Raw genomic sequence first — 23,703 nt, 5'->3', positions numbered from 1 at the left:
CATGATGCCCGGTTCTACTCACCATACCCACAATCACCCCACATCCGTTTGTGCGTCTAGCAAATGTACTACTACATACTCACGTGCCGTTGCTGGGTTTGACCGCAACAACTGGCCGTCGTGTACACCGTATCTTCATTAGCGTCTCATTCCATCTAGTGTTATCGTAGCCCTGTGCATCGTCTAGTCGACTTCACTCCATTGACTGGTCACGTGCTATTTACTGAAGAATGCAGCAAGGTCCGCCTAAGTGGTTGTTGCTTCCGCTTGAAGTGACTGCATGACCGCATGGCCGCGGCTGCACCAGAGCTAATAATAGCAATTGTCCTGTCAACACCAAACACCACACTCACTACACTCACTACACCACTCACACACTACAAACCTACAATAACTCCGCACTATGACTTGCATACCTAACTCCCTTGCACAATCATAGCTTCTCAAATGCGACGCATCCTTGTCCTAAACACAATCTGGGCACTTTCCACAGCTTCTGTGACTCCGATATCCACAACAACACCACACGGCGGACTGGACATTGCCCGACAAGCATCTTTCAAATACGGAGACCCCGTCAAGCTACGAATCTCATTAGTAGTCATATCCAAGCTCTGCCTATGTCTGCTGGCTGGGTTACTGGGTGCGACCCTCATTGAGGTTACAATCTGTGTGTAGCCAAAGCATAGCGGTTGACATATGCAGGGTACCGGATACGCCAGTTCAACCAACATTTGCTCAAGAACATGACACTAACACATGTCTACATCTTCATTGACTACATATCTGCCATGACCTTTATCATTGCCGCTGCAATTGTCCACAACGGCCTCGGGATCACAACAAACGAAGTTTGCAAGGCCGCAATAAGGCTCTGTCTGCTCTTCTACACGGCCAGCAAAGTGAGCATGTATGTTGAGCAGACACCTTCTAGCCCATATTTGGGATGGAAGCGAGTCCACTGACGTTGTATTCGTCAGGTATCTCTTCCTTGTCGAGCGCGTTCACGTTCTGAGAGCTCCTTATCGATCCCGATGGAGCGATTACCTTTGGCTGTTCAGCACTATTGGCATCTGTATCAGTCTCGGGGCCATTGGCGTGGCTGGATTTGTCGTGCCCATCACTTCGCTCTCCAAAGACGACGGCCGCTGCCGAATCGGCCTGCAACCATACGCCATCATACCACTGCTACTATGCGACATTGCCATCAATGTGCTCCTCACTCTTGTCTTCATCTACCTTCTTAGCCCTGTGGTAAGAGGAAGCCGACCTTCTGGCGCTGGGTTTGCGAGCCGGTTAGCTAGGGCAACCGGGAACCTCTGTGGACGAGCAAAGCAAAGAACAGCCGTCAATCTTCACCCAGCCAACCAACGCCTGGTGCGAAGAGTGGAAAGGCTATTGTTCAAGACACTGGTGGGATGCTTCTTCGTTGTGTTACCTGCTTCTGGCAACCTCATTGCTCTATGGATTTACCGAGGAAAGATGCCGGCGTTTGTCAGTCAAGCTGGTGTCGACAAAGTAGGAATTGTGCTGACGTGTGCACTTCTAGATGTGCTTTACAATCTGCATATTCGATGGTGCGACTACTACTGCTACTATAAGCACGACTGTCATGATATGAGAAATGGCATTTGCTGACGAGGAGGCCATAGTCACATGGGCGGCTGTGGTACTCCATTGGCTCACCATGGCCAGTGCAGATAAAAAGGAAAGTGGAGCTGCAATGTGAGTGAGGAAAGTCAAGATGGCAGTTGGCGGCACTGCAATTAACAAGGCCGACAAGCAGGACGATGACACGCCGGGACCAAGAGTTTGTGCGGCTGGCGCCATGCACGTTGCAGAGACAGCCTTCTGTATTATCGGCAATATCCCTGGATTTGTATTCTCTAGACGCAAAAACCACAAGCGAAGAAGCTTTGGATCAGGTTCATTTGGGCACAGGTAGCAGAGTGGCAGGCACACATCGGAGGTCCAGCGTGCACTCGGTGACGTCACCGAGAGACTCTGGACATTCTACTTTGGTGGTAGACTGGGAGGGCTTCAAGGATACAGAACAGGCAGATTGAAAAAGGGTCAAAAGTCGGAATCCTCCTCTTCGATGATGGCCTGGGAGAGAAGTCCGCGCCTACGGGGCCCGGCAGGTTTCTTAAGAACAACTGGGGTGATGGCTGGCAAGCGATGGACGGCCTCTTCTTTCTTGGCACGGCGTTCAGCGCGATACTGGGCAGCCGTCCTCGTCTCGATGGGCTTGTCAGGGACAATAGGGGCATCAATTCTCAGGGTGGATGACAGGAACTTGAACATGATGAAGAGAGTGGTGCCGGTGATGCATCCTATGAGGGCAGCTATTCCGAGAAAGACGTACAATGTCTGCAGCAATTAGCTTGGCGCGTGGATAGAAGAATAGAGACGAATCAGGGGTTACCTCAATCTGCTCTAGCCACTTGACAGTGAAGGGGAGGGAGACGAGTTGGAAGATGGCGTGAGCAAGGTGGATGAAGGGAAGCAGGGCAAAGGTAACGAGGAGATAGAATGGACGCAGGAGAATGACGGCGAGGGTGATGAGCTTGGCAATGGGCCACCATGTCAAGCGGGCGAGGTGCAGGACAAGGCGGCGGGCGATTAAAAGGACGACGATGGGATCCATGGGGGAGGGTGATGGTAGTGATGGTGGTGAAGCAGACGTGGAGATGGGAGAGGATTGGTAGTGTATGTGTGTATGTACTTAGGTAGGGTACAGTGGAGTGGTAGTGTGGTAGTAGCATGGTGTAGGGCAGATGTCGGGCCGTGTGATTGGACAGGGCGGAGGGCTATCGGCGATTGACGCAGCGCAGCAAATGTTGATCCCTGTGCTGGGTGCAGGCCGGGCGCGATACCAATACGATAGCTTGAGGCTGGTCTGCGTCCTGTCCTGTCCTGTCCTGTCCTCTGTCACCTCTGCCGCGCCCTCTTGCGTGACTTGCCGTCAACTTTTGCAGCTTTTGGGCAACGGACAGAGCAGAGCAGAGCAGATGGGGAACCAGAACTCGCGCTCGACGACGGCCTCGTCCAACCCGCAGTCGCCCACGGGCGTGACGACATCACATGGCCAGCACCCCAACCCCAACTCCCTCGCTCCATCATCCGAGCGCAGCCTTCACCCCCCGCACAGCAACTACCACTCGGCGCGACGGCGAGAGTCGATCCAGGCCCTCAGCGCCGCCAAAGCTCCTGCTGCCCCGTCCGTGAGCCTCGAGAACGCCGAGAGCCAGCCATCCTCTGCCCGCCCGCACTCGCGAGGGAGGGCGCAGACAATCGGCACTAGCACAAAGGCCGTGGCCAGCCAGCTGCGCGCCGCTGCTCACGACCACTTCAGCGCCCGGCACCACCACCACAACAACAACCACACCAACAATCTCGACGCCGCAATGGGCAACGAGCAGAGCAGCCACCGCGGCCATCATCGCGACAAGGAAAAGGACCGCGACAGGGACCGCGACAGGGACCGCGAAAAGGACAAATCCCCCCGCGATGCCCCGTCCATCACCACCACCCCGCCACAGGCACCCATCACAGTGCCAGTGCCAGTGCAGCAACAACAACAACAACAACAACAACAACAACAACAACAACCGCCGCCGCCACCACAAGAACAACCACAACAAGAGCAGCAGCAGCAGCAGCCTCCTCGCGAGCCCTCCCCAACTCCCCCCGTAGACGTCCCCGCTCCTCCACGAGAAGATGCCGACACCGTCTCCCTCATCGACCCCGCCGATGCCTCGCAAGACTACCTCATCCCCCCGTCGCAGTTCAGTCGCCCGCCTCGCATGCCCCTGCCCATCGAAGAAGAGGTCCACACGCCTGGCTCGCCCATCATCTCCCCCGAAGAGATATGGAGTCCCATCCACGAAAACGAGGCAGAGGGCATGCTGCCCCGCCGCTCCTCGATGCTCAGCACCACCACAGCCGACGACGAGGACCTCGGCGAGGAGTTCAAGGGCCCCAGCACCGGCCGTCCGACTGTGCCAACCTTGATTGAATGGGAAGGTCCTGGTGAACGCGTCTATGTCACGGGCACATTTGCAGGCTGGAACCGCAAATACAAACTTCACCGCAATGGTCCTAGCAAGAAAAAAGACGCCCTCTCTGCCTATGTCTCAGTTACGCCAGGCACCCACCATTTGACCTTCTTGGTCGACAACGATATGCGCACAAGCGACAAGCTGCCAACCGCCGTGGACTACACCAACATTCTCGTCAACTACATTGAAGTCCCGTATCCCGAGCCCCAGCCCCCCGTTGCTAGCCCGTCAAAGGATGCACAAGGTGCGCTAGATGCTGTCACGCCTATGCAGGAACCACAAGCTCCACCGGGCATGTACCCACCTCAGGTTCTCCCACCAGCACCCGACGTGCAGCCCATCAAGGCCCCGCTACCCGAACCAGCCAAACCACCCGCTCCCGAGCCCACCAAAAGATATCACCAGAACATTCCCCGCTACCTTCTCGACCTCGATGCCCCGGAAGATTCGTCGCGTTTTCTGCGCGCAAATGCCATGACCAACAACTTGCCCACGCCACCCACGCTCCCGGGATTCCTAGGCAAGAGCATCTTGAACGGCACCACGCCCATGAAGGACGACAGCAGCGTGTTGATTCACCCCAACCACACTGTGCTGAATCATCTGGCTACCAGTAGTATCAAGGACAATATCTTGGCCACAAGTGCCACGACAAGATATAAGCAAAAGGTATGTCTGTCCTTTGTTTTTATTATGTGAAATATTAAGACTAACTTCTTTACAGTTCCTGACTACCATCATGTACAAGCCCAAGGAAGAGCACAGCGAAGTGCACTGAGCCTTTTTTTCTTCTTATCCTTTTTTGGTTGGTCCTGCCATCTGCTTCGGCTTTGTTTGCCCGCTCTACCTATTGTTGAGTTTCTCATTCCTGACCCTTGTTTTTTGCATCCATGAGCGGGTCCTGATGGTCTTTGATTTTAAACGGCCTTTTTCTTTTTTTTTCTTATGCGAATTGCTCTTCATGTTCTACGAGCAAAACTACAGTAGGGGAAAAGGGTCCATGCGTGGGGGTTGGGTTGGGAGCCTGAAGTCTCAGACCCGAAGGGGAAGACGTGGTGTATCAAAAGAACAAGATGAATAGTCTAGTTATTGGGAAGGTGTGAACCTGGTATGTGAGAGTGTGTGTGAGAGAGAGAGAGAGAAAGGAAGAACAAGGATACACCTTGTAGTATATATAAAGCGGGAGAATAGAAACAAGATCAATCCCGAGTATCCTGCGCATTTACGTTGCAAATGACTTGTGCCACCCGATGACTACATACATGACTCGAGTCATGCAAACACCCGCGTATCTACTTATCTCTCCGTCTTGGCTCCATCACCCATCCACGTGTAATCTCCATCTGACTTGGAATTTTATCTCGCCGTCTTGGCTTTCCCTTTTATTCCCCTTGTACGCAGTATGTAGCCCAATTTTGTGGAGAATAGACGGGGGGGGGTGGAGGGCGGTGCAACCACCACCACCCCCCCCCCTCCCGGCGCCCCCTAAAGGTTCACAAAAACAGAAAAGTAGTAGCTAAAGACCCTGAAACTCGTCTGACTCGCTTTTGCTACATTTACGCATCTCGCAAACTTATACCTTTTTTGTGTCTGTGTGTGTGTGCTGCTGCTGTATTGTATATGTTGGTGATTGTGGTTTCAGCTTTTGCATAAGATGACGATTTATTTTCGTATTTGTTTTTTTCGAGTTTGTTAGATGTGGTCCGGATTTAGCGAGGTCACTCACTTGCCTGTCTCTCTCTACTACTACTATCTCAGCTCTTTTGTGTGTCCTGTTTCTTAATGAGCTTGACGAGAAACTTGGTCCGTTTTCTTTAAGTTTTGTCCGTGGTTGTTTAGCTTGATAAGGCTTATTTCTATGTGATTCTATCGTGTTCCTTTCTTCTTTCGTTTTTTTGTCAGCATCCGTGGGGGAGCAGGGGAGGGGATTCGTGGGTGGGGGGGTTAAAGTTCGTATATGCGTTATGCGGATTTGGCTTTCGGGTAGAAAGTTCGGGATTTAGGGGGGAGGAGGGAGGGTTTCCTGTTTTGGGTGGTAGTTGAAGGGTTGTTTGCGGATATGTTTTTCGGGAACAAGGTTTTTGTGGTGGTTATGCTGGAGTTGATGGAGTGAGATCGTGGTAGAGGGGGTGTGCAATGCAGCTGGGTGGGGAGAGAGAGGGGAACAGGGATATGGGGATAATGCGGTGTATGTAGTTTGAGGTGCGTCAAGGATGCGGTAAAGGGTGTGTGTGTGTGTGTGTGTGTGTGTGAAACAAATATGTGGTTTAAACTAGGAGAATGCTAGTAGTGCTTGCACCCTCTCAAAGAGGAAGTTATTTTACATACAAAATCGGTGATATGAACGTGGTTTGAACTAGGTGAGATACGGTGGGTACCTATTGGTATGCGGTAGATACGCCTTGGTATACGGCATATACATGTGGTGGTGTGTGTGTTTCAAGTGGATATGGTCTTTTCCGGTCTGCATTCTTTCTCTATACGAAGCTCGATGATGCAATTGACTGCTGATATTCATTTCTTGTAGTGTCACTCGGACTATTGATAGTGATCCACTTTTTTGCCGTCTCTGTATAGTACGACTTCAGCAAGAAGAAGAGAAAAACATACACAGACAGCTGGAATCATAGAAGTCTGCAACGTGAATCCTTGTTCGTATTTCCAAATTACAACGCGTCTTGATGATCACATTTGCTTCTGGACTTTACTGTGTACAAAAAGAGCCTAATTCTCGAGAAAAGGGAAACGATCGAAGATGAACGGGTAAGGCCGAATTGGCCGTTGTCGTGTTCCACGTGCAATACTACTTGAAACCAATAAGTGCGTCAAACGCGTATTGACGCCAAGCCGAGGCGATGTCCCGAGAGACATACATGCCGAGGGACAAACGTTGCGGCTCAAGTGATATTCGCTAAACCATACTTAATTGAACAGACATGTCATTGCGAGCGACAAAGGGAAAAAACGGTTAATTTCCGAGACCGCGCTGACGGGGGGCCCAATGGCAGATGTGTATCCGTGCTTTTTGTTTGTGGCTGTTTAGATTCCTTTTGGACGTTTTACCCGCCTGGCAGAAGTTTATTTATTTGAACCTCCATGGAACACTTTGTATTGTAGAGTATCTAACATGTGTTGGTGCGCAATGCCGAGCCATTGGATAGAAAAAAAGGGGAGGTTCCTTGTCGCAATCGAGGGGGAAGGGTTGTTGGCATATGCGGGTCCGACAAAACTTGAGCGCTTCTACATAGTACAGCCGCACCTCTCGCACAACCCCCGCCCCTGCTTGGATCCAGGCAATTGGAAACATGGTTTATCGGAGCATTACACTAGGTACGTACATGAAAGTAGGGTTTCGCAATATGACCTCGATGTGGCTTGTCGGGTGAGGCGTCGGATCGTGCTCCTGCCCACACGGAATCGCAACAAGAAAAACTGGGGCTGAAGCGGGAGAAGAATCGAGAAAAGGGCCAGAGTATCCGCATGGGAGACTTTGCAAGCGAGTAATAAGCGGGGCCATTTTAGCGAAAAAGGCGATGGGTAGATAAGACCATGATGATGGTGTCGTATCAGCCTTGACAAGGCGTGCTAACGGCCGGATAAAGTTCACCGTTGTACGTTTCAAATGCGCAAGAGCCATTCTGAGAGCCAGCTATGACATGGGGGGCCAGGGAGGCTCCTAGTCAATCCTTCACTCGCAGTTGTTGTAAGGCTTCTCGAACACAGTCAGCGTGCTGGGACCATTTGCAAACGCACAACAGGCATGCGCGCAGATGCAGAATTGCAGCCCAATTCCGCATCACGCATCTTCTCGATGTCATTCTGCCCCATCTTTGCCTTTGCCAGACGATTTGCCGTCCTGGTCTGTCAGTGCTTACTGTCTTTGCAAGCATGTCGAGAGCTGGCGGTGAGTGAGGGGGGGACTCAACAGCAGAACCACGACTGTGTGAGATGACTTCTCTACCAATAGTTCATTGGTGATGATGTAACCATCTGTCTGATAATCTGGATATTAGTCACGTTTTGTGTAACGGAAATCATAGCACTTACACGTATGTCTTTTTTTGTCGGATTTAACTCCGGGACTGCCATGAACACTTCACCCACAATGCTCGAAATCCGTCTGCTAGACCATATCGACTTTGGTTCATGGTTCTCAGACTGGACGGGTATTGTGATCTGAAGTAGTGCTGGATATGCTTGTGGTCTCAGCAAGATTGGCTTTGGCACTTGCCTTGAGTGCCATGATTTTGACAGGACGCGCCAACCCAGATGATCTTGTCCACTACTGGATGGCGCCCATACGAGGCGCATCGATCCACAGAGTGAACATGATAAGTACAACCGCAGACGGGAAACTTTTCAACGACGCGGATACACATTCTGCGGTACTAGGGTGGTGGGATTGTTAAAGGGGTGGAAGAAGAGGGGGGTGGAGGGTTGATTGCTGTGCTTCCTAACAGAAGCTGGGTCAAGACTAAAAACTTAGAGAAGAGAGATAGAAGGACATTAAGACAAAAAGCGGGGAGAAATATATACATGAGACAGCATGGTAGAAAGACGCGGCAGGAAGAAAGCTTCCTGGGAGGCTTGCTGTAAGTATAGACAGAGTGTCGACGCTGGAGACGGTCGGAAGCATACCCTTGTCTGGTGTAGATCCCATTGGCCGTCTCCCAGCGTTAAGCATGTTGAAGAGATCAATTCACACGACGCTAAGCGGATGGGGAGAGGCTGGGAGGCTGTGGGAAGGATTCAACTGGCCAGGAGTGCCACGTCGAGGCGGTAGGACCGTGGTCATGTGTGTGTGTGAACATGAGGACCATGGACCAAGCCACAGAGGACAGGCTTCGTCAGTGAGCACCCGGGCGGAAGCCTTGGCTATCGAGTGGTATGCCGGGGCTTGGACGCTACGACCCCCCGTCGTGTCTCAGCGGCGCACATGGTTTCTGCAGTGAACGAACCCATGTGGTTTGTGGTTCGCTCGCTACTAATTCGGGCCAAAACAGGTGCTCAAGACAACGGACAAGACGGACAAGACGGAGCAGGCTGTCGAGCGAGTTGCGCTACCGGCAGGCCCGGTGGCATCAGCACGGCACACGCTGGCGACGATGGAGTGACTTTTGACTTGACTTGACTTGAGGTCGCGGCAGTCGAGAGGCCAAGAGACGATGCCGCTGACTGAGGCGCAAGTCGCATTGGCAGTCGGCATCGGCAGAACGGCCACTTCGGCGAGGGGCACTGACGAGCAATTTTTGGTCCCCGGGCGCTGGTGTGGTACTTTACTAGACATGAGGGCGATACAGGCGAGCGAACAGGTACGGGAGCACCGGCGGTTGTACGTAAGCCCTAAATTTCAAAGCAGACGCACAGCCCGACCCACCCCAAACTTCCGTCGGCTTGGCAAGGCTTCTGCTCTACGTTGCGACCACGTCGACCACGTCGACCACCTTGGACCGTTGCTTCAACCCTCGCCCGCTACTGCGCCGCCAGGGCGACGTATGTAGACATCAGCTCACCCCGACCCGGACCCGGACCCGGACCCCGACCACAATGAGCTACATACGCATAGTATCGGGTTGTTCAGCTCAGCCTGCAACGTCCTTCTCCGTCGCCGTCGTATGTTCTGACGAGACATGAACAACGGTCCGCCGCGGGCCGCTTGTTCGTTGTGCCATGTGTTTGACTAATGCTGTATTCACTTGGCCCAGCTCGTCGCTACTTACTGAGCGCCAGAGTCTAGATCTGCCATGGTAGTGAGGCTGCATTTCGTTGGCCTACAACGTACATATACACATACATACATTCTCTCTCTCTCTCTCACACACACACACACACGTACATATGTCATGTCATGTAATGTCATCGGCGCTGGAAGTGAACTAACAAGTTTAACCCCCCTGTAGACTAACGGCAGTTGAACCACTGCCGCTTTGCCTAGCCCTATTTCGTTAAGCTTGGAGGAAATACTATCCTGCACGGCTCGTCCGCCTCATACTATGTGTGAAGTGAAGAATGAGCGACTATCAGATAATTCTACCCACATTTTTAGTAGACGATATGCGTCTCCCTTTACCATATCCGTTTACGTATTTGATGTGTAGTTGAACGTTGTCTCTGTGTGCCTGTGCCTGAAGTGAAAGTGAAGACCAAATTTCATTGTCCAGCCCACGGTACCCAAAGAAGCAAACAGACTCACTCTCACTTTGGCCGTACAACTCCCCACTCACTGCTTTTTACCATAATTATCAGACCTGAACAAAGAGAACTCCCTCCCTCCACCTCTTATCCAACTTTCCACCTCAGCACTTCTCTTCTCGTGACACCTGGTCTTGACACATAGCCAACCCGTGTCATCTCGCTACAGCACCCCTGAGACGGATTAGCAAGTCAACACCAGAACAAAATGCCCCTAAAGAAAGCTCCAGCCAACGGCGAAGCCACTGATGGAGTAAGCATCCCCGATACTAACCTGAACTCACGATAACTCACAAACCACAGGCCTTCAAGTGGGACGGTCCAAACGACCTCAAAGTAAACCCCTCCCCTCCTACCCCACCTCCTCAACCCCATCCACTAACAAAAACCCCCCCCTCCCTCCCAAAGCTCCTCCTCCTAACCCAAGGCCGCTACGTCAAACCCGAAGAATACGAGCAACTCTCCACTGCCTTTCCAGGTAACCCATCCCACTTCCCTCTCCCCCCTTGTCTCAAATCTGACACACATGCCTCGACAGGCACAAAAATCGGCAGCATCCGCAACCACATATCCGTCCTGCGCGTCAAGCAGCGCGACCTGTACGAGCAGCTCGGCTGGACACTGCCCGAAGGCGCCGCCGGCCACAGTGCGCAGAAGAAGACGCCTAGGTCGGTGAGGAAACGCAGTGGGGATGATGCCGAGGCGAGGGATGCTCGCGAGGCTGGGTTGGAGTCGCCGAGTAAGAAGGCAAGGGCGCGGAAGGGGAGGGGTAATGTGAAGAAAGAGGAGGAGGAGGAGGTGGAAGAGGAGATCTGAGATGAGATTCCAAGTAGGTGGGAGGAAGGGGATACTTTTCTTTTGTCAAAGGGTTCGGGTTCATATGGGGATTCCTGTCAAGGGGCGCTCATACTGGGATAATGGGCGTTTGCCTATGCTTCATACTGGGTTTGTGGGGAAATGGGCAGGGTAGGGCAAGGCGTATGAGGGATTACGGATTACTTAGATGAAGTCATGAGGAGGAGGAGGAGGAGGAGGAGGAGGAGGATTAATCAAGTAGGAGTCGGGATACCTTGATGCAACTTCATCTTGTGGATGTACTCACTTGCATACGTACCCACCTTTTCGTCACCCTCTTCCTTGATGTCTTTGATCAAGAAACGTGAAACATGCTCGAACAAAAGAAGAAGGAAGTACTGTAGTTTCCATAAATCTCTTCTAACCACCATAAGGTATAGGTGCAAAAAACGCCATGTGCCCATATTCCCCCTACCATACCCCATCCCTTTGAATCAACGCCATAAAATGCTCCCCTCCCTGTTTCGAGCACTGAATATCATAAGGTGAACCCACATCTTCCAACCAACACCACCCGATCCACTTTATTTATCCCCCTTCTTCTTTCGCAGAGTTTGACCCCCACCCTCAAAGTGCTTCGACTCCTTTTGCTCGCCTGCTTCTTCCTTGTTCTTGAGCGGCGTGATTTCATACCCGAAGAACAGCTTGTTGGGTGGTAACCGAAGGGGCTGCGGTCCATTTGTGCGTCGCACGGTTGGGGGTGGGTTAGTGGATTGTCCTGCCACCGGTGTAGAGGCTTGCGGGGTGGGTGCCTTGCTACCCTTCTTAAGAAGTTTGTGACCGGTTGTAAGAAAATTGGATGATGTTGCTTTTGCCCCATTGGCGGCAGTTGTTGCCGATGGCGCAATAGCCGCGTAATTGATCGCATCCGCCATGGTGCCGTGCGCGTGCAGAGTTCCGCCCTTACCAGTCATGACACCCTTTCCGCTGCGTGGGGTGCTTGTCCCGCTCGTCCTCTGCGGCTCTTGGTAACCCACTGGTGGTGCAAAGTCGACCGACAGATCCGTTTCAATGGTGCATACAGCCTTGCTTGGATGTTCTGGCTTGGTCTCGAGCACAGCTATACTGTATACATTATCGTTGTACGCAAAAGTGAATATATCGCCCGTGGTAAGACATGAAAAGTTCCGAAACGCGTTTTCAAGAACAGCTTTTGGATCCGAGATTTCGAGAAAGGAAGAATCTTGCGGTTGCAACTTGATAAAGGTGCCGAGAGGTATGTCGGTCGACTTGACTTGTAAGAGGTCGCCGGGCTCCAGCTTGAGCGTCTCCATCAACCAGTATGGCAGGTAGATCTTACCCTCCTCTGCAATGAACTCCAGCACACCTGCATGTGTCTTCTTTCCGTCCTGCTTTCCGTTGATGAGCTCGAAGAGCATAGGATATGTGATGTGCAGCCTGGTGAGCTTGTCGAGAGCGCTGGGAGGAAGGAACACCTTTCCGCCGTGGTTTGCTTCTGGGCGCTCTGGGCCGGGCAACATGGCAATGGGGTAGCAACGAAAGTACTCGTCAAAGCGCCTAGGTGCGCCGCCGCCGCGTCGGATAGCCTGATACATGGCCATGGGGTCGTCTTGGTCGTAAAAGTTGGGGTTGAACTGGTAGATGTGGTGAGTCGGGCATTGAGATACAGGGTGGTGGTAGTGGCGGGGTCACTCTCACCATTCCAAATTAGTAATCAGGGCGCGAAGGGGATGTTAGGTACGGGGAAGACACGAGAAGGAAAGGCACGTGAGATGCGGACACAAAGACCAAACAATAGAAGGCGCAGATGTATGGACTCAAAGATGACGAACTGTAGGCAAACACTACGGACAGCGGTTTGAGCCATGTGTGCATGCCGGAGCCACAGGCTGTTCGCCGCAACTGGCCCAAGCTCCAAATTTCTAGAACGCGCGAAGACGTCACTGGCGGATGCGCAAACCTCGACATCCTAATACTACTACGAACTTGTGTGCATCCCCGACTCTACGCCTTCGCTACAACCATGGCTAGCTCAAGCGGCACCTACAACCCCGCGCGGCCAAAGCGTGCCGGCGAGCAATTCACACGGACTCACCATCTGGACAAGGACGAGCCATCGACCAAGAAACCTCGCTTCGATCCACGCAATCCCTCAACGCTTGCCCCAGACGCTGACGACGACGAAGATGACCCCGCATTGGAAGCTGATGTCATAGGGAAAGGCGCAGGCATCAAACGCAATGCCGTCAATATTGATGGTTACGACTCAGACAGCTCAACCGAGAACTTTGATATTCGCGCGGAGGCGAACCATAAAAAGGAAAAACCTGCCAAAGACGACGATGACGACGACGACATGTTTGCAGACGAGCCAAAGGAGGACGAGCAGGATGAGGAACTTGGAAAGGACCAGGGAAAAAAGAAGAAACTGCGCTTCTTGGACAATGCCGAGATTGAGGGACAAGAAGAAAGCAGCAAGTCTGGAGGTCACGTAGCGGTGGATTTCACAAAAGGGGCCAAAGCGGCGACAGATGAAGTGGAGAGCAGCAGCGACGAGGGCGACGACGAGGAGCGCGACAGGCTAGACTCTGACATGGACGAGGAGCTTGGTGCGGGCAGCAAGAAAAAGCATGCGCCCAAGCTGGATGCCTTCAACATGCGTGCAGAACAGGAAGAAGGTCGATTTGACGAGGCGGGCAACTATGTACGCAAGGCCTTTGACCCCGATGCCGTTCAAGACTCGTGGTTGGAGGGCATATCCAAGAAGGAGATGAAAAAAGCCAAAGAGGCACAGGACAAGAGAGATGCCGAGCGAAAAGCTAAAGAGCGAGCCGAAGACTCGATAGTGACCAGTGAAGTGCTATCCACTCTCATCTCACATCTCGAAGTAGGAGAAACACCCATGGAGGCCTTAGTGCGATACGGCAAAGCGGTGCCCAAGAAACCGACCAACAACTGGGCCAAGAAGAAGAAGGCGCAGAGCATGGAGGTGGATACAGACCCATCGCAGGAAGCAGCAGCAGCAAAAGCGAAGCAGGTCATTGACTCGATTACCGAGTGCGCAAGTCGCCTGTCGGACCGTGGTGTGGAGGACATCTATGAGCTGCCGCGTGAATCCATCATGCGGCAGTACAAGCGCGAGACGGGAGAAGATTGGAAGAATCCCAATCCAGAGCCAGTGCAATGGGAGTTCCACTGGCTCAATGCACCCGAGGGGGACATTAACGGGCCCTACGACCAGGCAACCATGCAGGCGTGGGAGGCTAGCGGGCAGTTTGCAGCAGGTGCCGAGTTCCGTCGAGTGGGTGAGAGCGAATGGTCGCGACTGCTTGACTTTGACGATTGAGTGCCGTGTGTTGTAATAAATATAGAATAGAGTAAGCAAGCAAGCAAGCACAGCCGTTGCTTCGGGGGAATTGCGCAACCCACCCATGCAAGCCATAGTCAGAGGCAGGCAGGGCAGGGCAATTTGCAACGGCGAGTAGTGTGAGTGATGAGAGGTAAGGAGTGTGTGTGTGTGTGTGTCGAAGTGGTCAGCATCACATGATTTTCCATGCATGCGACTAAGCGATCCTTCAGACGACAGGAGCGTCGGGCAGCCAGTCGGAAAGTTGATAAAAGCGGGAAGTCGGATGGATGGGCGTGTGGGATCCACGACCATGGTGCAGAGGCGATACTAGCCTGATGAATCCAGAAGCCCCGTTTGGAGTGGATATGCAGAGCGGCATTGGGGGTTGGATTAGGTGGAGGTAGCATTTGGTATTTGGTGTGTGCACGCAAGGGTCATGTTTGATTGACGGGAGGGGAGGACAAGGGCGTGGTGATTTTGTGAAAGGGTGGATAGCTTGGGATAGGATGGAATTGCAGGATTATTACTGTGCACATCTGGGGAGCAGTGCGGTGAAGGGTGCAATGGCGAGATTATTGGTGGCAACGTGCAGCTGACGACGTCTCGTGGGCGCGTCATCCTCCCCGAGCGTCATGGCGATGAGGTTGGAGGGGGCGCAGGAGCCCCATGTTCACCGTCGTTGACGACATGTTTGGCGCGGGTTTAAGGGTCGTCAGTGGCGGCGGGGGGGTGCAGAAGGGAGGACAAGAGTAGTGTACTTGTTGTTGTTGTTGTTGTTGTTGTTGTTGTTGTTGTTATTATTATTATTGTTGCTGTTGCTGTTGCTGTGGTGGAGGTTTGTTAGTAGGGAAGCTAACGCTACGGCCCGCCAGCTGGCGACTTCCCGACTACCGGGCCATGGCTCTTTCCTGTGGCGGGCTGGCTGCATGTATCTATGTGAGTTGTGTGGGTATGGGTGTGTGTACATGCGTATGTAAGTAAGTAAGTAGTGTACATGTATGCATGTACCTACATACAAGGCTGTGGCTGTGGCTGTGGCTGCGGTTGCATCTGCACCCCTCGCATCATTTTATTGAATATTGTTTTCTCTGGCGAAGCTGGCCGGTCCGGTCTTGGAAATGGTTCCGCGAGTAATAGGGCCAGTGTGCAGGGCATGTAAGCCGGCCAGAGTAATAACGGCGTGTCAGCGACCAGAGCAAGGGCTGCTGTTGAGGCCACGGTGGGACGAGCGAGGCAGGGAGGGTACTTGCCTGTGTATGTATGTGTGAGGGATATTAGTGGGAAGGTATGGCAGTGGTGTGGTAGTATGTGAGAGAGTCAATGAATAAATGTGTTATTTCCATGTACTATCTTGCAAGTTGGGATACGTATTGTACTCAATGCCCTCGTACACACACACACATACATCATCTACTCCAACACATGTACACAGTACATATTTCCCACATGTATCCTGCACGAGAAAGAATCGGCTCTCGTCTGGCCACCGTCGGTGCGCACGTGTGCAGCCGCCTCCCCGCGCCGTTAGTGGGCTTCAGCGAGACTTTTGCAACCCAAGCACACACGCACCAGCCGTCGCCCTCGCCCGGAACTGCTCCCCCTTCGTCCCTGACTGCCCCCTCGACCCCCCTCCCGCTGTAGGCTCGTAGGCGATATCTGAACCCTTTTTTTGACATCGACTAGCCCGTGGCCCTGTTGCTGCTCGCGGCCCACCCAGACGTGCGGCTTTGGCTCGATAGGGGAACAAGTGTCGCTGGGTCCGGTCCGCCTGGCATCCCCTGGCTCCCTTGCTCCTGTTGCGCCGTCCACCCAGCACACGCCCGCCAGCCCGCCAGCCCGCCAACCCTCGACCGCGGCTGCTCGAGCCTCATCTGCCCCCTTTTCCCAAGCTCAAAGACTCGTTCGCGACCGTCGCCTTCCGCTCATTTCACCTCTCCGCGAGCTTGGGCCACCGTCTCGTACCTCCGCCCTAATTTTCTGCGCCGCCCGCTGCCTGCGTCTCCAACCCGCACGCTACGTCCTCTTTACGACCCAAGACCCCCCTAACCCTCACCGCATATAATGTACTCGTCGGGCTACGACCACAACACGTCGCGGTCGCCCATTGCCCAACGATCCCAGCCCCAAACAGGCTCTTTGCACCGCATGCCATCGCGCCAGTTCGACGCCTACGGCCAAGTCCCGCAACAGCAAAACATGTACGCCCAAGACGACCACCAGCGCCCCTACGACCAGCAGCGCAACTACGAGCGCCTCAACCAGACCATGCACGCTGGCGCTGCCTACGGCGCCTACGACATGGGCTCTGCCACCGCCTGGAACACGAATGCTTTTGCCCAAAACGGCTCTCTGGGCTCCCTGGGAGGTGCCGCCCAAGCCCGCATCAAGTCGCAGCAGCGTCAAGGAGGCCGCAGCGCACTACCATCGGTAAGGACCCTGACAACAACTGCCACTCCTCCTCATCATCATCCTCCTCCTCCTCTTCCCCCTCATCTTCCTCCAACCACATTCCCACCCACTCAACTCCCTCGTGCACATGTTTTTGCCACGATGCTGACCCACCTTTCTCAGGGATGGATGGACCAGCAGCCTCAGGGTCTGCCCAGCTTCGCCCTCGGTAACTCCAACCTCAACACCATGCAGAACACGAGCTACGGCCATGACGTCGACGAGGAACTCATCCCCACAGCCATCGTCATCAAAAATATCCCTTTTGCAGTCAAGAAGGAGCAACTGGTTTCGCTCATGACAGAGCTGCGCCTGCCCCTTCCTTACGCCTTCAACTACCACTTTGACAATGGCGTTTTCCGAGGTCTGGCCTTTGCCAACTTCACCACCGCAGAGGAAACCGCTGCCGTCATTGAGTCGATGAACCACTTTGAGCTCAACGGCAGGAAGCTGCGCGTCGAGTACAAGAAGATGCTGCCCCTTGCCGAGCGTGAGCGCATCGAGCGAGAGAAGCGAGAGCGACGCGGACAGCTCGAGGAACAACACCGGCCGCTTGGTGGCGGTCTTCAGTCCCAGGCATCCTTTGGATCTCTTGCCTCCCACATGCCTGCCACATCACCCTCACCCGTTTCAGCCATGAGGGGCAGTGGACAAAAGACTGTCGGTACGTTTGAGCCCCCCCCTTTTTTTCTGATGTTATTACAGGATAAAAATTCGAACTAACTGAATACACAGATGTTGACCTCAATGACCCGCAATCACTACAATTTTACACCCAGCTTCTTCTGTTCAAGGAGGCCAAGGATCGCGATAGCATGACTTTCCCCGCCAACCTGGCTCCTCTCCAGCGCCGTACCATTCACACCTTGGCCCATCAGCTCGGGCTTGCGCACATTTCAAAAGGCACTGGTGATCAGCGCCAGGTGCACATCTTTAAGGTTTATGATACTCAGGGGCTCAGCCCCCCAATGCCGCAAATGGTCAGCAACCCTCTTGAGCAACCGCGCCGCAATTTGAACCGCGCGGCCACGACAGATTTCAGCGATGTACGCGCAGAGGGTGGCTTTTATAACGCCTTCAACAGGCAGCCATCAGGTCTTCTCGGATTCCCTGATTCGCCTGGCGGCCTTAACGCGGTGCCCAATCTTCGTGGCGCCAAGTCTTACGCAGATCTCAGATCTTACACGCCGTCACCTGCCCCTTCTACTGCTAGCCACCCCATTGGTCGACCAGGTGGCATCTCGCTCGAGGGTCTTGGCTATAGTGGAAGCTCCACGAACCCCAATGGCACCCCGACAAACAGCTCCATGTCGCAGCGTGACGATGGTTTACTAGAAAGGGAGATGAGCCGAATGCAGCTTTCATCAGGATACCCGCAGAACAGCAGCCCCCGATCCTTGCGACAGATGACGTCTTGGGACGCCCCTGGCCCAATTGGCGGACACCGTACCTTTAGCACCAACTACGATGACCGGCCATCCCGACAACCTCGCGGACCGCTTCCTGAGCGAGGACAGGGCTTCAGCCGCCCGCGACAGAATGGACACCAGAATCGTGGCAGCGACGAGCTATCATCGCAATCCAATGTGGAGATTCTTGTCGGCCAGTAGTATGTCAGCTCCACGCACGAAACCAACCGTCGTCGCACGTATCATCACTCGTTCAACGACACGTGCGATGGCGCCCACGAACGAAATCGATGACGACGAACGTTTAACGGCCTACAGCCAGCAATTGGCCGCGCTACTAACACTGGATTGACTTTACGATGCATACGAAGAGAATGATGCCACGATGGTAGAGACATTACATCCAGAACTAAATCGGGCCCGCGCCCCCCACCAATCTCGCATTTCAACTTTGGATACAGCAAAAAAGCATTTATGAACATATGGGATATGTTTTTTTACATATTTATATTGAGTCGCGCAGTCCCCGACGACGTTGTAGTAACTGGGTTTTAGTTTTTTGAACGGAGGAAGAGAGAGAGATGAGATCGAAGCTGCATTCGGCGCACAGTTGGAAGTTTGTGGGTTTCTTGTCTTTCTCTTTGATTTTTTCGATTGTTCTTTCTTTTTTCTCTTTTTTTCCCCCACTTTTCCGCCTTGGATATCAGTCATAGTCTAGGTTGGTGCTGGGTGCCTGGCGCGACAGTACGATAATGGAAGGTGAATAGTTTGAACACCGGGCTCCTCCACTCAACCTTTGTACGTTGCGCGAAATGAAGCTAAAAAAATTACAAAAACAAAAGGACCTGGGTGCCCACGTTTGTTTCCATGTGCCATAAGATGATTTGTATATCGACATACGTAGCTCGGATGAGACCGAGGGTGAGACATATTGTGGGGCTTGAGGTATGTAGTACAGTGTCAACTCGTACGACGTGTCACGGTAGTGTTTGTGATAGGGAGGTGTCTCGGGCTTTTTTTTTTCTTAGTAAAGGGACATGTAGGGTCTGGGCACGGTTCTTCGCGATGGAGACAGTGGATGAGTCGGATAGGTGGCCACGATCTCAACCTTGGGCGTGGATCGTAGTTTTTAATAAGATGCAGTTCCTCGGGGAGCCATTTCGGGTACAGTGTCCGGGTCTGCCATGGCGGATCCTGGCCCCTTAAGACTGAGCTGAGCTCATGTGACCGTTGGATGCATCGGAAAGTAGGCAGACATCTATCGCATTTGGAGCATTTCCCATCATTCCACCTCTGCCCGGGCCGATTGAAAACTCCTGCACTGGGCCACGCATCTCAAGTCGATCTGGCTGGATCGGACAAGTTGGCCGGGAGAGAGTCGCTCTGTCATTGTGAAATTGCATGATGGGTGTCACAGTGTGCCAGCAGCTTAAAGTACGGACGACGTTGGCACTACACACTTGTACACCTGACAAGCCCAGGACATAGCCGACGAGTCATGCTAGCGGGCGCCTAAGCGAATGACGCTGGCAGGACTGTGAATCCATCTCATCGCTGCGAACCATCCAAGTACTACGCGCTATATCGCCGACGCCGCCTCGCGCTCACGTCCCCCCCAGCTATTGTTTCCGGCCAGACGGTGCGCCTGGACACGTTGCGCATCTTGCTCGACATTCTCTCTTTTGAGCCCACCATCGTCTCTGCTGCGCCGCCTGCTGCTCTGCGTCCTGCGTCGTAAAGTCACTGGCTCGGCCTCACCTGGGCCCGCCCATGTCTGCCCACCTACGCCCTTCGCCGAACCACCCACTCCATTCCACGACCGCCTTCTCCCGCCCTGCCGCCTGCCTGCGCCCTCTTTGATGCCCCTCTACCGACTCTTTGTGTGAGCCGGCCAGCTGTTTGGCGACAATCGCCTAATATTTCCGTAAAACACCAACAACGAAACAAATCAACAATCCCGCCCAGAATCCCTACATAATCGCGCCCACGACGCGCTCCTCAGATACCGCATTCAATCCCGGGCGCTGACTCACCTGCGCGCTTCACGACTTGTGCGGTTCGTATCGGTTTTGCAAGGCTGATATCCCGCACCGAGCCTCGTGAAGATTCTTTCTGTGACTCCCCGGGAGCAGCGGATACGCACCGCACAGAGCAACTTCCCAGAGAAAGCACTCCGATTTCCCGCCTGAATCACAAAAGTCCCCATGTCGAACCGCAAGCGACGCGCGCCAGTCGCATCCCCGCAGCCCCCCGCCCAGACGTACCAACACGATATCCCCGCACCGACCGATCAATACATCAATTGGAATGACCCAGCAGTGGCTACCGACATGAATTTCACCGACCCACCACTGTACGACAACTACGGCCCGACCATGGGGACCGGCCACAATCGCGTCGTGTCGCTGGACGGGTACAATGACGGGACGGAGATGTCTGGCCAATTGGTACGACGAAACACCAACCAACAGCTTGCTCCTGCCCCGCGGCGTAGTCAGTGGGACGGATTCGCGAGCCCTCAGCAGCAGTGGGAAACGGTCGACGACGATGAAGAGCTGGAACAGAAAGCGGCTCTCGCTAAGAAGGATGCACAGGCAAAACGAAAGCAGATTCCGCCATTTGTGCAGAAATTGAGCAGGTGAGTAAGCCACTACTTGTTTTTCCCCGACAACTGACAGTACTCATATTTGGGAGTACCCAGATGTCGTGGATGTGTTTATAGTCGCGGAATGGTTGCTGATTTTTCTACAGTTTCCTCGACAATAACAAGAACGAGAATCTCATTCGATGGTCCGACGACGGGAACAGCTTCATTGTTCTGGACGAGGACGAATTTGCACGTACCCTGATTCCCGAATTGTTCAAACACAACAATTATGCATCCTTTGTTCGGCAGTTGAACATGTACGGCTTCCACAAAAAGGTTGGCTTGTCAGACAACTCGATGAAGGCCAGTGAGACCAAGGCAAAAGCGCCCAGCGAGTACTACAACAAATACTTCAAGCGTGGGCGACCAGAGTTACTGTGGCTGATCCAGAAGCCCAAAAACCCACCGACCGGACCAAAACGCAAACGCGACGAGGAAAACAAGGGCGACAGCGATGAAGACCGCAAGTATATCCAAGATACTGGAGGCGGTGGATATGTTGAAGAGGTGGCGGTCCGAGGAAATGAGCAGATGGCTATGATCCCACGGTCAGAGTACAACAGTCTACGGGTTGAAGTTAGGGAACTTCAGCAGCAGCAGAAACTCATTTCCAACGTCTTGACACAGATCAAGCGCCAGAACGAAGAGTTGTATTCTCGAGCAACATCGTTCCAAGCACTGCACGACCGGCACGAGAACTCAATCAACGCCATTCTGACATTTCTAGCAACCTTTTACAACAGGAGCCTAGAGGGTAACGCAAACGGTATGAATCTCGCCGACATGTTCCCTTCTGCGCGCCAACAACCCCACGGTAACGTAGTCGACGTGGACGACTATCCTATGCAAGATGCGCACAAGGCCTCACAGTTGCAGAGAAACAAGAGGCCACTCGCAATCTTGCCCGCTCCCGCTTCCACCCAACAAGAATACCTTGCGCCAACCACAACGGGCCGCGCCACAACCGTAAGCCCCACAACGAGACCACTGGCAAGTCCCATCACGCGGCCGGGAAGTCGGCAACAGGGCTTGAGGCCCTCGGTGCCGCTCAATCGCCAACAATCTCAATCTGCTTTTCCGGACCAACAAGGAAGAGACAACATGCCGGGATCACACGTCAAGACCGAATCACCGTCCAATGGCGCATCTCTCCCCGGAAACGACGCAATCATGTCAGCGATACAAAACGCAAACGCTAGTGCTGGACAGTCAACCAACCAGACGCCAGACTTTGACTATGCGGCGGCTTTATCAAACTACCAGACCCAAGACGGACATGTGCCCCTCACTCAACAGCAACGAAACGACGTACTATCGCAGATCGTAAACAACACGGCTGCACAAAATACGGATAATGCCCTCACCAACCCCAACCCGCCAGAAGTGAGCCGCTTGCTCGACGATCTTGCTCAATACCAAGCGACTCAACAACAATTGGAAATGCTGCAGAAACTGTCGGATCAACAGAATTCCAAGATTCAGAACATACACGACCGAATATTGCCGCTTAGCCCAACGGGCCGAATTGAAGGCATTGGCGACCAGAATTCATATTTCGATCCCAATGGCCTCGGAGAACCTGGACAATACGACCTAAACATGGACAACTTTGTTCATGACGATGATTTCTTCACCGACAACCCCACCAATGCCGACGGTACACAAGCACACGTGAACGGCAACACCGTATTACCTGATTTCAACTTTGATGCTGCGGCCCCTCTAGACGAGCCTACCGCGGATACGTTCACATTTCCAGACATCAATGGTGGAGACGACCCCACGCACCTTGGCGTAGGGGTCATGGGAGATGATAGTACAGAGAGTAGCACCAGGGTCGATAGCCTGGGGAGCAGTACGACGACTAGCCCAGCAGCAACAGTCGAGGAAGTAGAAGACGAGACGAGGAAAAGAAGTCCTAAGAGGCGGAAGAAGTGAGCAGGTGCATTCTTGTCATTTCCTCTTGTCTTGCTTTGGTTCTTTTGGCTTACGCTTCTTTCCCAGAAATGGTAGGCCCTGTCGGTACGAAGCTTTTTTCCTTCGGTACAAGGTGGTTAAAGTCCCGAAATCCAGAGAAAACAAAGCGTTTCTTTTGTGTTCTCCAACTTCTTGAGGTTTCTTAGAGGAGACGAAGCATGGTCCTTTTTGTCATAAGAGCAGTCAGATTGGGTGGGAGACGAAAAAAGAGCCCGGGGGCACAGTAACCATCACCATTTTAACGACGTTACGAACAAACTCCAGGAGTACAGACGCAAACAGGATTGGCGCAAGGGAGGACGGGCGGGCGTTTTCTCATGGATGTACTTATCCTTTTTTTTCTCTTTTATTTTTCACTACTTCTACTTTTTTTCCCCACCAACCCTTCTTCTAGTTATTCTCCTCTGCATACACACTCCCGAGATCAAGGGTGTCGGGGCTAGGCTGGCCCCCAAACTGCCGATATGTATGTACATGCATGTATAGTTTAGCAGCAAAGAAAGCAAAGCGGATAGCAGAAACAATATAAACTAGATACCCCAACTGATGTATTTTCTTTTGCTTGCCTTGTTTAATGTGTGTGTGTGTGTGTGTGTGTGTGTGTGGGTTCTTGGGCTTACGAGTTGAAGAGAAGAGATGAGGAGAAGAAAAAAAAAGAATTTGGTAGTGTGAACACATGGACATGTATGCAAATGATATTGAAATCTTATTCATTTAGCTAACAAAAACATAAAAAGCACATGTACAATGCCCCCCATCTTTTCACCAACGCCTCTATATCTTACGCGATTGAAAACAAAATAC

At 53.0% G+C, this 23,703-nt stretch overlaps 9 protein-coding genes across 9 annotated transcripts; 7 read left to right on the top strand and 2 right to left on the bottom strand.

The window, feature by feature from the left end:
• Nucleotides 1-447: 447 nt before the first annotated feature.
• Nucleotides 448-1,729, top strand: COCVIDRAFT_105956 (hypothetical protein; the record flags this gene model as incomplete). Its single annotated transcript, XM_014698581.1, has 5 exons — nucleotides 448-643; nucleotides 706-910; nucleotides 981-1,494; nucleotides 1,550-1,577; nucleotides 1,653-1,729. 5 exons carry the CDS (start codon nucleotides 448-450, stop codon nucleotides 1,727-1,729), a joined length of 1,020 nt encoding a protein of 339 aa, XP_014554067.1.
• Nucleotides 1,730-2,073: 344 nt separating this feature from the next.
• COCVIDRAFT_39963 (hypothetical protein) lies at nucleotides 2,074-2,647 on the bottom strand (the record flags this gene model as incomplete). Its single annotated transcript, XM_014698580.1, has 2 exons — nucleotides 2,074-2,370; nucleotides 2,426-2,647. The coding sequence occupies 2 exons, from the start codon at nucleotides 2,645-2,647 to the stop codon at nucleotides 2,074-2,076; spliced, it is 519 nt and encodes a 172-aa protein (XP_014554066.1).
• A 364-nt stretch (nucleotides 2,648-3,011) lies between these two features.
• COCVIDRAFT_106020 (carbohydrate-binding module family 48 protein) lies at nucleotides 3,012-4,839 on the top strand (the record flags this gene model as incomplete). The annotated part of the gene is made up of 2 exons (XM_014698579.1): nucleotides 3,012-4,730; nucleotides 4,786-4,839. The coding sequence occupies 2 exons, from the start codon at nucleotides 3,012-3,014 to the stop codon at nucleotides 4,837-4,839; spliced, it is 1,773 nt and encodes a 590-aa protein (XP_014554065.1).
• A 3,327-nt stretch (nucleotides 4,840-8,166) lies between these two features.
• Nucleotides 8,167-9,175, top strand: COCVIDRAFT_39961 (hypothetical protein; the record flags this gene model as incomplete). Its single annotated transcript, XM_014698578.1, has 3 exons — nucleotides 8,167-8,227; nucleotides 8,664-8,980; nucleotides 9,065-9,175. The coding sequence occupies 3 exons, from the start codon at nucleotides 8,167-8,169 to the stop codon at nucleotides 9,173-9,175; spliced, it is 489 nt and encodes a 162-aa protein (XP_014554064.1).
• A 1,286-nt stretch (nucleotides 9,176-10,461) lies between these two features.
• Nucleotides 10,462-11,069, top strand: COCVIDRAFT_39960 (hypothetical protein; the record flags this gene model as incomplete). Its single annotated transcript, XM_014698577.1, has 4 exons — nucleotides 10,462-10,506; nucleotides 10,557-10,589; nucleotides 10,662-10,731; nucleotides 10,792-11,069. 4 exons carry the CDS (start codon nucleotides 10,462-10,464, stop codon nucleotides 11,067-11,069), a joined length of 426 nt encoding a protein of 141 aa, XP_014554063.1.
• A 563-nt stretch (nucleotides 11,070-11,632) lies between these two features.
• On the bottom strand, nucleotides 11,633-12,670 carry COCVIDRAFT_18122 (hypothetical protein; the record flags this gene model as incomplete). Its single annotated transcript, XM_014698560.1, has 1 exon — nucleotides 11,633-12,670. The coding sequence occupies one exon, from the start codon at nucleotides 12,668-12,670 to the stop codon at nucleotides 11,633-11,635; it is 1,038 nt and encodes a 345-aa protein (XP_014554046.1).
• A 422-nt stretch (nucleotides 12,671-13,092) lies between these two features.
• On the top strand, nucleotides 13,093-14,415 carry COCVIDRAFT_105950 (hypothetical protein; the record flags this gene model as incomplete). Its single annotated transcript, XM_014698576.1, has 1 exon — nucleotides 13,093-14,415. One exon carries the CDS (start codon nucleotides 13,093-13,095, stop codon nucleotides 14,413-14,415), a length of 1,323 nt encoding a protein of 440 aa, XP_014554062.1.
• Nucleotides 14,416-16,479: 2,064 nt separating this feature from the next.
• COCVIDRAFT_106009 (hypothetical protein) lies at nucleotides 16,480-18,476 on the top strand (the record flags this gene model as incomplete). The annotated part of the gene is made up of 3 exons (XM_014698575.1): nucleotides 16,480-16,845; nucleotides 16,990-17,530; nucleotides 17,602-18,476. The coding sequence occupies 3 exons, from the start codon at nucleotides 16,480-16,482 to the stop codon at nucleotides 18,474-18,476; spliced, it is 1,782 nt and encodes a 593-aa protein (XP_014554061.1).
• A 2,003-nt stretch (nucleotides 18,477-20,479) lies between these two features.
• COCVIDRAFT_105959 (hypothetical protein) lies at nucleotides 20,480-22,860 on the top strand (the record flags this gene model as incomplete). The annotated part of the gene is made up of 2 exons (XM_014698574.1): nucleotides 20,480-20,913; nucleotides 21,027-22,860. The coding sequence occupies 2 exons, from the start codon at nucleotides 20,480-20,482 to the stop codon at nucleotides 22,858-22,860; spliced, it is 2,268 nt and encodes a 755-aa protein (XP_014554060.1).
• Nucleotides 22,861-23,703: the final 843 nt, after the last annotated feature.

The sequence above is a fragment of the Bipolaris victoriae genome (genome assembly GCF_000527765.1).
Source record: "Bipolaris victoriae FI3 unplaced genomic scaffold scaffold_75, whole genome shotgun sequence".
Lineage (NCBI taxonomy): Eukaryota > Fungi > Ascomycota > Dothideomycetes > Pleosporales > Pleosporaceae > Bipolaris > Bipolaris victoriae.
Note: the sequence above shows the minus strand (reverse complement) of the source record. Positions and strands in the feature narration are given on the sequence as shown.